Genomic DNA, 12,145 nt, shown 5'->3' with positions numbered 1-12,145 from the left:
ATACATTAAATTTCGTTGTATTTGTTAGAATTGTAAACTACCTACTTACTAATTGTAAACTACCTTGTTTCATTGCTAAGTTGACAAAGTGATTAATCTATTTCTAATTCAGCAACTGAGAATATTTATTGAAAATTAACCATAAATTATTGTGTTTTTTTTAATATTAAATTTGTCAAATATTTTTTAATTAGAACATAATGGAATTGTTGTAATCGTGACATTCAGAGCGTGTTGTTACCAAAGTAATAACAAATAATAGAACAACTCATCTGTAGTAGTGACTTATCCTCCATATACATTTGTTCTTTATAGAATAATCTGTAATGTAAATCTATTATGAGACGTTTCTGTCGGGAACACGCGAAATCAGATTCAAGTGACGCTCTTCATTAGGAACATTTAAACCGCGAAAATGTTTTATAAAATATGAGCGATGCTACTTGCATGACAACACGTGGTTTTAGATTCGTGTTTTGAAATTAAAATACTTTATTAAATTTATTATTAAACCTGACATTTAGGTTCATTAAAAGATATAATAGTCGATACATTGTCGTGTTCAAAATTATCTATAAGTAATAATGAGGTAACTATCAACGCTGTATGATAAGTAGTTAATATGTTTCTGATACGCCAGAAGAGCACTTCTGGTAATTATATCTACAATACTATTATCATATAAAGGCTTGCTTTGACATCCAACATCTCTTAGATATTTCAAAGAAAATATATATATTGTATGATCAAAGCATTTTGAGTTTCATAATGTTGTTACATAGACAGAAATCGGGTGATATTTTAACATGAAGTGGCAATGAGGCCACTGTCTTAAGGTCGGGCGAGGCGAGACGTGCGTGAGACACGACCATTCATACTTGAGCCATGGTAATCGATTCATGACAGCTTTTTGTAGTAACATGTTATGGGTGGTGGGAGACGCGGCGTGTCAAATGTTACTGGCTATGAAAACTGTGAGTCACAATCGAGTCGACGGCGCCGAACTTTCCTGTTTATATTTTAATTTATTTCTGTATTGATTGTTTGCGTGTGAATGTCACTGCTGAATAATAATGACGAAAATTATGAAATCTCTATTTCTATTAGAAATCCGAGCCATAACAGTCAGCGAGACATTTCATCGTAGTACCAAATAATTCAGAAATATACTTTGTTCTTACGGCAGTGTAACTCTATACCATATTTTGTCTAATATCTTTACGTATGACGTCATCTTTATGAAATAATAAAACCAGTAAATGTCACCAAAAGTCCTTAAGACGAGAACTATTATTATTTTAGTATTAGGTATCTATGTCTTAATGATTTCCGTAAGAGCTTAATTCTCTTATCTACTTAAATTATATCTATATATTTCAGTCAAAATGTAAATTAATAAACTAAAAGCCTCTTATTTGTATAGTATATACTCGCATCGTATTACAAGACAGGTTCTTCCACAAGACTTCTATTCTAGACACGTAATAAAAAATCTAATTTATATACTACTATAAATAAAATATAAAGATGCTCAAAGAATTTCTAATCCTCAATGAAATTTCTCAAGTAAATTTATACTAAGTTCATAAAGAAAAAGGTTTATTCCGCTAAAGCGTTAAATGCAAATGTTTTCGACTTAAGCGAATTAAGTTTTTTCTAGAATATTCAATTAGCCGATTGAGTCATTCTTGTAAGAGTTTAATGCAGGTCCAGTGAAGTGATTATAAAGAACCGGTTCACTTCTGTCTCATCAGAAGGCACTATAAATATCTTTATAAATATATTATTAATAAATTTTTTAACTGTTAATGCAAATAAATGCATACAAATATCTCGGAAAGACATCACGGAGCGTTTAAAGATATAATCAGTTCATAGATAACAATTGATTTCATTCGCTTAGGAATAAATTCAAATACTTTTTGTGTGATCAATTCAATTAATTTTAAACACGGTTAAAACTGAATTGTGCAACAAGTCTCAGACAATGATCTCGATGACCTTAAAACAAAAATATAATTCATTCTAAATATTAAAGCATTTTATTAAATATTAAATAATTCTAGATCTCTATCTCAAGACATTTATGTCAAGTGAGGAAAGACGCTGAAAATGGAGCGAGATTTCCACACGCTCGCTCCGGGTTCATTTATACGACGCGGATACGATTTGTCGTACGACAATAAATATTGATACTCACGTTGTTTCACTTTATTTAATATAAAAATTTATATATTTGCAATCACGACACTAAATAGAAAAGTTAAAATGTATACGTGAAAGTTATCTCAGGACTGGCTCTAGTAATGTTTTGCTTGAAACGAGAGTACCTCTATAAATGCAGTAATACATTCGTATTTCATCTAGAGGATAGATAGTTTTGAACAGTAGCCAATGGCAGATAGAATAAATCTTCGGAAATCTTTATAACGGAAAATTGAATTTCCCTAAGTGATTATGTTGTCATTGTGATGAAAGCGGGTCCCGGAGGCGCCGGTGCTATCGGTCGTGGTGCCGTCTCGAAACCTAGACTTCTCTACCTTCTGGATATAATGCTACGAGTATTGTAAAGAAACTGTTATATAAGTGTTTTAAACTGATTAAATTTGATCCTTTGAGAATCAGACAAATTGGAAATGTGATAAAAATGATTATGTGATGTTCAAAGTTAAATACAATAAATAAAAATTTCAAGGAATTTAAAATTTGAATGTTAAAAATCCTCGTACAAAATTTACTAAACAAATAGTTGGTATTGAATTTTATTCGAGATCTCGTCGTAAAGGCGATAGAACGGACAAAAATATTAAATCTCCCTACATTTTCCTTTAAAATATTCAAATACTTCAGACATATTGTAGAGACTATCTGGAAATTTCGTAGACACTTCAAAGCTCTGATTTATTTTGTTAGATGTCTTCTTAGAAAAATCCCCAATATTTTAACAATGATACTTTATTGTAAGCTATTGACAAGTCTTGACAAAATCTAGAAAAGTATGAATAACAATTAAATCCAATGCTTTCTATATTGGGATTATTTTCTGATAAAGAACGATCGACATGGTATAGATGTCATTTGGCGTTTAGGTCACGTTATAAACAAGGCCAGATAGGCAATTTACAGCAGTCTGGTCCATAAAACTGCCATTACACGGCCCGTTAGGGATGTCTGGAGAGAGGACAACCCTAATCAAAGATGGCTGACATACGAATCGAGATATAATGCCCTTAAATTCCAGATTACCAGACCCTTATATCATCACTTAGGATATACTAAATGGATTTTCAATGTAAATTTGGACTAACATATTCGACTAAATTAACCCTTTAAAATGTCTAACCATATGTAAACGACAGTCAGATATTGTGTGAGCCATAGACAATATTGATACGTCATCTAAAAAGTATTTATTCATTAAATATTTATTTTATCCTCAGCGTATTCGTAAAAATAATATCTATAACTATGTTTATATTTAGTGCAGTTCGATACTGCCTTTAAAAAGACCAGCGGCCGGTCGTAAAGTGAGCAAAAATCTGCACTTACGTCATTGGGTAAGCGCAAGTTGAAAGATGCACGATTAAGATATCACGAGGCTGTGCCTTGAATGGCGTTAGGTAGGTTATGTGAAAAGTATATAAAAATAATAAAACTATATCCGTTTGTATGCACTTTAAATAAAAATATTTCATAGAATACCGTCGATCTTTGATGGAGAATTAAAATATTGTAAGTAGATAAATTTTATTGAGATTTTTCTATGATTTTAATTATCCTAAGGTCTGTTACTAGGCACAAATTACGAAACTAAATTTGTTTGTATAAAATTTGTACACGTCTCACAAACGCTAAGCGCTCTTGTCATAAGCCTTATAATTATGAATCACATCTCAAACACGTTCTATGAGAAGCTAATTAGGTTAGTGTTTGACCTACACAATGATACTGTCGGTGTTTTTATATATTGTAGCTATGAATGAAAAATTTTCCGACTTAATTAAATTTCTATCAATATCCTGTAAATTTATAATCTATTTAATTATAAATTAGCAAATTTATATTCATTATTATAAAAATGAGCAAGTGATTGTTAGGCAAAGGACGACAAAAGATGAGGTTTGCCGAGATAGAATTGGTTGGTGGCCTTGCGCGTTTGCAGCGATGAGCTCACCGCGCATGCGTTAACAAATATCGACTTCAGCTGGAGGTCCTGGATATAACGTAGGACATCTTGAGGACGTTGGAACAGTTCTCTTTGTCATGCCAATATTGATTCTTTTAATCACCCCCCTGTTCCTTCCATACAACTTATTCTAATAAACTTATATCGTTTTTTTCAATTAACCAATTTTATTCTTTTCTCTCTTAAAAGTTACAAAATTTTATGGATTTCGGATAGTAAACTGCCTGGAAGATAGCAAAGCATGATGTCATGTAGTGTCAAAAATATGTTTAGTTAACCAAAATTAAAGAAACGTAATTTGCAACGGATCGCTCGGGCGGCCTTCTTATGTTATCTCAGCCAACAATGAAATCATTATGCAAATTTGCATATAATTGTGTATTATGCTAAAATTACCTAACATGTTGTCTGGATACCAATCGTCTGCTGAGTTTATAATTTCACACAGAAAGATCATCTATCATGTAGAGATTTTTTGCTTAATGACACCCATACATTCGCAGTTTGTTTTGTCAGCCCAGACGACGCGTCTTTCCCAAATTTTATGACATTAACTTGTTGTACACAAAGATAACAGTAAATCTTAATATTCGTTGTTTTCAAAGCAACCTTCGTATGATATTATTTGCAAATATAGTTACAATGTTTCAATATTAATAGAAAAGATAAAAATAAAATATGAAGGGCTTCTTTGTGTTTTTTTTCCGCGATACAAACGTTAGAACGTTGGAACGGCTATGAATCTGCGTGCGGTGACGAAACAATGATAATAAAGTGTCGCCAATAAATATTAGTTCACTTAGGCGAAGTTTACATGAACTTCAATAAACGGCAAGGACGGAACATTTTAACTCACAATTAGTAGTCCATTGAACAGAATAACATTGGCACATACGTGTTGCAACGCCTACATAACAATTGTGCATGAAACTCCTCTCATATATTATTTCGAAAGTAACTACCGATAATATCGGATGAATATTGAGACAATGGTGTTGTAGGAAATTATATCCTTTCACAACATTCACATTTCCATATCATTAATGCTGCCTTTAATATTATAAAGTAAGGAATTTCGATTTTTGTACCACAAATCCCTGTTCAGGTACATCATTTTGGGTTTACGTGACCTTGGTAATATCAAAGTGTGTTTTTGTGCTTCACTTTATTGTTTCTAATTGGAGTCGACTGAATCCGCTATCGCGAAGCCGACTCGACAGACGGATCCAATTAAGACAGTACTAAGGCTTCCTAGAAATTTGGATTCCAGGAATGATCTTTATACAATTTAGAGAGTCATAGGTTTATATTTGAACTATTTTTAGAAGTTATATTAAAATAGCAGGATTATAATCATCATTACAGGAACCATGAACTGTTAAATTGTTAACCTATATTCTGACTCGCTAGAATAACAAGAAACATCACAACATTAGACGGAGGAGATAATTACCAGTTCCGTTGATTAATCACAGACGGTTTTTTATTACTATCATTGTATTATAAAGCTGTGAAGATGTTCATCACACTTATTTATATTGTATTCATCTTGATTTGTAGCTCTGAGCAGTATGTAATATTTGATAAGTTCCACTGACTTATATCCAAATAAATTCTTGGAAGAGTTAGTAAACGTTTGAAAAACTAAAGAATTAGACTTAATAAGTCAGTAAATAACCTTTTTTTACTCTTATTTTTGAATTAATAAACTAGTCCAAAATAAATACCAAAGCAAATATATGTCAGACTCTTTCGTTTTAAAAGGTTCATGATTTAATAAATGCAATCAAAACCTCGGTATCCAAGCAACAAATGTCTTATAAATAATCATATCACAGAGGTCCGATCGTAATTAAGGTACTATTCTAACGGTTATAGGTCTAGTGACCTATAGCCCCCACAAGGAAGCACACATCGCTGTCTTCCGGTGACTCATGGTGGCCAGGATTGGATAAACACGTCCCTAATATAACATACAATATCGTCTATTTGATATTGTTCTCTGAACATTCAGATTTAGAATATGAAAATTTTAATAAATGCCTCAATACTTCCTCTACAATGTACATGCAAAAGTTTGAATGAGTGAATGTTCGTTTGTACCAAAAACTATATTAATTACTGTACTGGTCCATGATTAAAATTCGTATTTGGTGTTGCGATTTATATTTTCAAGTCTTGTCATATATCGGATGTTTTCTGAAGTCCTAACCATTAAGTTGGGCCATGAAACATATCAATGTACTTTATAACGTCCCGCGGTTAACACATCTGCGATTATGGAGATTTTAATTGTTTGTGATGAGTATCTTTTATGGAAGCGCTGGACAAAAAGTATATAGTTTTTTTCTTTATTTTATAATTCCATATCCAGTTTAGTCTTAACACTTCAGCATGTGTGAACAGATATTGAACTAAAATTAACTTTTGCTCGTATCTGGATTCGTCGTTACGTTGGACTGTCTTTGACCTTGTCCCTTTAACCTTTCATCTCCATCTGGCGTATATTATGTCTCTTCAATCCCCAGATGACTCTCGAACTTAATTGACACCGCAATCCGTGTTTCGGCTGTTTTTTTTTGTATTTTCGACGTAATTTCTAGTAACGAGTATGAAAACATTGTTATGTCCTCGTTTTAAATATGTTTAACGTAAATATTCTTTGGAGAATATGACAGGATTTTTTTTTTAAATATATCTAATATTATGAATGAAGTGTGGCGTCGTGAATACGAGCTAAATTGCATCGGTATGTGACGCTCTTAATTGCCTCCATATTACCGGCTTTCTTTTATAGCGCTCGTATAGAATGCAAAGTCGGGACAAATTGCATTGTTGTCAAGGAATTCAATGTCATTGCTATCGTAAATAACACATTCGTAAAATATATTTACCTTGAATCGGATATAAATTTAACATTAATAATAAATTCTAAATAATCTTGAGAACCAGGTAAATGTAATAAAATGCCATTCGCCGACCGGATATTGGCATCCTGACATTTTTATACATCGATCTCCGTTGTAAGGCTTCGACGGAAAACTATTTGTGGCATAACTAAAACGACGGCAGTCCACTAATAATATGTAAATTGAAAGCTTATCTCACTATTAACTAATAATTAGAACGGCTTTTATGTATATTTTATATAGTGATGTGATTAAAACCGTTTAATACGTTTTAGCGAGGTAAGCGAAAACTGAAGCCATATGCTATCCGCTCAGACGGTGTAGCAGTTTAGTATTTACTGGTAAATTGTTTCCAAGCACATTATACATAACATTCACGTGTCATTTGACTAACGACTTCATATCGTAGGGAATAGAATATATTTTTGAAAATATTTACTTTTAATATTCATGTAAGTAACAGAGTTGCTAGAACGGACTCCGTTTTATTAGTACTGTTATAAACACGAAAGTTTGCGAGAATGTATGGTCGTTTGTTACTCCCTTTTTTCTTTTATACCATTTTCTTGTAATTAACCTAGACTTAACAATGATACATGGCTTATAATTTATCCTAAAGTGCCGTGTACTTATCGCTAGATCAAGGCAAAGCTCGTCTTGTGTTGTGTGTGAAGTCACGTAACACAAACAATAGATGTCACGACAGGTTAGTTACTGTATCAATTTTTTTAAAACTTTATACACTTGTCGTTAAGCTTGTCATCCATGCGGACGAAGTCGCAGGCAAATACTAATATAAATATGGAAAGAGTTTGGCAATTAGTAGTTTTATATGATACAATTGATTCGTAAAAAGAAAGACGAATCAAAAATGAATAAATTACAGAATAGTAACAGAAAAGACATCAAAATGAGTCATACTAAAAATTTACATGAACTCCCCACGATTATTCTCTATCCATAAGTATATATATGTTTCACACAATTAGCAAATGAAACTTCGTATGACAGGTGTTAGCACGTAAAGAGCTATAGTTATATCTTGAGAAATCTCATTGGGATAGGAAAACGAAGGAATAGAGAACTGGAAGAGTTTCCGTATCCTCATAGAACGGAAAAAGTTTTAACAAATAATTGACGTTGATAATATTTTCTAAATTATTACTTGTAAGATATTATTTCGATATTAAGTTTTACTATCGAAAGAGAGCGGACCGTTCCCTAACAGTTACATAACTACGTTTACTATTGTGAGAACAATGCTATCTTTTACCAAATAAACAATACTAGTAGTGTTTTCAGACGACTTTCGCTTTTAGTGCCCATTTAGTGCTTCATAGCTAGCCTGGAGCGGCACCCGAAAATAATTGACTGTTTAAAATCAAACAATTGATTAACCCAAAAAATCTCTTCCGCTTTCATACGTCTGATTGACAGCTATTAATTTTTTTTTGCGCTTACGATCTTGATTGTCATTGATTTATTCTGATTATTCTCAATATATTTTCTTTGAATTTAGATGAATTCATTGAATATATAGTTTGATATAATTCAAAAGAAGCTTCTATAAGAATAAGCCTTTAGCTATTTTATTAAATAAATAACACATATATTACTTTGGATGAATTTCTTATAATGCCATTACAGTTCTTCTTATCCCCGACGGAGAGTGAGGGGAGATCCAAAAAATATGACGCCTCAAATGTTACCGAGAAACAAATGAAGATCCGCTTCTAATCTTAACTTAAAATTTAAAGGAATAAGTGTACAAGAAATACATTCTGTCGTTTTGTATCTACTTTCAATGTTGTTTTTTTTTATCAGAATTTTGTTATGATTCAAAATAACTTTATGAACGTCACTAGTATTACCATTTTAATTTTTAACGTCTTATTTTATATCGTCAATAATTTCGACCCATTGAAGTATAATATAAATGCATTTAATTTCTTAATGGCATTGCAAGTTGTAAAGAAATATTACAAGCGTTTTAAGTGACAACAGCCTGAGAGCTATCATAAATCACTGTGACAATTTTGTTATGTTAACAATGTATGTATGTTGATGCTATGAGTAAACATTGGTGAAAAGTTTTATGTTTGTCTATGAGAATTTGCATGAAGGCAAATACGAGTACTATTATTCATAGCTTCTTTTAATACATTCTCAAGACGAGAAAAATAACTCAATGTTATTAAAAACCTGCTATAGTATTAGTGTACTATTATTTTTAAAGTTAACACTGAATAAATTTCTTTCAAGTTAATATTGTATTTAACAGACTGAATTTTATTTGTGATTAACGTGTAGTTGAATAAGTGAAAAATATGTTTATAAGAGTGCTTTTAACTTGATTAATATTCAAGTCTTACTTTCATGTTTACGTAACACAAATGTTTTATATCGAGTTGATCGGTGTACGACTTATATCTATTTATTATACCCTTTTTATTGCTGTACATACATATAGCCCTCATTATGTTTGACATAAAGTTGTTTCCGTAACAGTGCTTGTATCACTTTAATATCCACATAATATATGGTAAAATAATTGAAAAACGATTATAAGTAAGAACAAAGATTGATAAATATCTCTTATTAATGCCTCGTATAATTACATTTTTATATTCAGTCTTCTATTTTATATTAATAGGATTTTAGTGTTGCAATTTCTTGTACGTTTCAGTGAATCTTTAAACTTGTAAACTTGATAGAGTTTATTTTTATTATCGTTGATAAAAAATTGTGTTTGTTTGTATGTGTGTGTGAGTGTGTATGTGTGGGTGTGTGTATATTCGTTCCAGCATAACGTTTTAATGCAAAGCCGGTATTATAATGTTTGAATAACATAAGCAAAGATATATAAGCACATAATCTCGCACGTTACTTATTGCCTGTGAATTTTAACATTTATCTTTATTGTCAAGATAAAGAGATGCACAAGTTATGCTATTTTCGGAGGGCGCGTCACCCGCCACAGGCCGACGCAAAACAACGTTTCCTTATTTTGTTACAGATTTATACCAAACAACTATTTCAATAAAACATACTGATGGATTATATATATATATATATATATATATATATATATACATATATATTTGTTTAGATACGTTTAGTTTATTTACTTTCAACGGCCGCTTTTTATGAGCCGTTCCATCATTATTTATATTCTACATAAGAACAGCTTATTTATATTCTGTTTATTTCTTGCATTGTTGAAGTATTTTTTAATCTTTATAAGTTATTTTCAATACAAGCGGTTCATGGTTTTTTATATGAGTGTTAATTATTTTTATTGTTAAATGATTATTGTTGTAGTTAGACTACTAAATCTGTTAGCCGAGTAACAGTAAGCGAGACCGCTCGACCGGCATTTTGTTAATACATATAATTTGTCGAAATGCATGCAATTGAGTCATTCCACGAGTGCTTGATGCTCATGAGTGGTTATTTGTCCTTCAAGAAAGATTTCGAGTGATTGTGATGCCAACAAACTTTTATTTAGTTATTTCTATCAAACCTTTCCGGCGCCTTTTAATAAAATAATATCTTGTGTACGTCTTTTTAGGGTTTATACATTTATATTTATTTATTTTTTTATTATATTTATTTTTTATATTTTTTAATGATTCTAATTTATTTAAAACGTACTTTTATTCAAAATTTATATCGTGAAATTAATATTATTGAAAATGCCAATTTTTAATTTAATATTTCTACAATACTCCTGTAATATTTTTTATAGACATATACACTAAAATTAATAATTTTTTTCTTTAAAATTTTGTCAAGCAGTTACCAAACGCCGGCATTCCTCGCCAAAATAAACATTATATTTTATTCTCGTTTTCTCAACCACGAAATGATCGGAACAGAATGTTTCGATTTGTTTCATTAGATAAGGCAAAGAAAAACTTGGCAACACGGGTGACGTAACAGAACATAAAGCCGGCTCGCAAAAAAATCCCGTCAAACAATTGCAACAACTGTTAGGACGCGAAATAAAAAGACGGTAGAAAATATCAACAATCAGTCGTTCGTAAAAAAACTGTAACTTTCTCGCTAACGGAGAAAGTGACTCGAGAATTATCAGGGAATTTTTGCGTGTCTAACTAAAATGACCCACCTTTGACGAGCCGCTGCAAAATGATCTCCTTGTGCTCATGAGTATGGGGTTCGCCGATGACGGCCAGCAGATAGCATCCCGTCAGGGGGCTAGGGGGGGGCACGGAGGCCGAAACCTCCGTCCCCAGCGACAGGGACCTGTCCTCGTCGTGGTCCATCGCCGACGGCGGCGCCGGCAAGACTGCCGACGGATCGCCAAGCACAGCGAATAGAACCGACCGCTCCGGGCGACAACTCCGATCGGAATGCCTTCAACACCCGGCCTCCTAACGTTTGCGCGCGCACTGGCCCGCAATCGACCGGCGCCAGACGCAGACGCGCCGACGTCTAGCTCCAGCCCCGACTTTCTCTCTCAGCTGACGATGAACTTTCACCGCGAGCCAGAAAGAGTGGGAAGATGTTAGGGCGTATACAGAAGAGGTTTCAGGCTGGACGGCGCACACGTGATCTGCATTGCGTCTAAACAAGCCGGCTGACTAACCTCAGCTCAGCTGTTAGCCAAAGGTTGTTACAATCGATAATGATATAATAGTGGCACGGTACTGTTTGCGGACGTTTCGGAACTGGCCACTTGTACTATTACCCGACTCGGCTCGTTCGACCTCTCTCCGTCATATTTTATATGAGCATTTTTCTAAAGATGAATATTTTACTCGGACCGCTTAAGGACCGTAGGCATACTTAAATTCCTTTGGGTCGCTAATCGCCTCGTTTTCGGGACCCAAAAATTGAGCAATTAATCACAAGGGTATAGGCTATATAAGGCTTTCTGGAATATATTTTAGAAATAATTTTTACCAAAAATTTTTTTTCCATAAACACCGAAATTTTATGTTCTATATAAAAACATCAGAAATTTAAATGACAAGCTTAAGACAGATATAAAATTGGAACACTATTGTGTTATTACTAATATATGAAT

The 12,145-nt window shown here is 32.7% G+C and overlaps 1 protein-coding gene across 1 annotated transcript in view; it reads right to left on the bottom strand.

The window, feature by feature from the left end:
- The window catches only part of LOC116768091 (titin), an 80,268-nt gene extending 68,774 nt beyond the window's left edge, over nucleotides 1-11,494 (bottom strand). Inside the window, exon 1 of the mRNA XM_061523632.1 lies at nucleotides 11,225-11,494. Coding sequence (XP_061379616.1) covers nucleotides 11,225-11,381 — 157 coding nt within the window. The 5' untranslated portion in view covers nucleotides 11,382-11,494. The remainder of the gene's footprint in view (nucleotides 1-11,224) is intronic.
- Nucleotides 11,495-12,145: the final 651 nt, after the last annotated feature.

This window comes from Danaus plexippus, chromosome 19 (assembly GCF_018135715.1).
Source record: "Danaus plexippus chromosome 19, MEX_DaPlex, whole genome shotgun sequence".
NCBI classification, from domain to species: domain Eukaryota; kingdom Metazoa; phylum Arthropoda; class Insecta; order Lepidoptera; family Nymphalidae; genus Danaus; species Danaus plexippus.
Note: the sequence above shows the minus strand (reverse complement) of the source record. Positions and strands in the feature narration are given on the sequence as shown.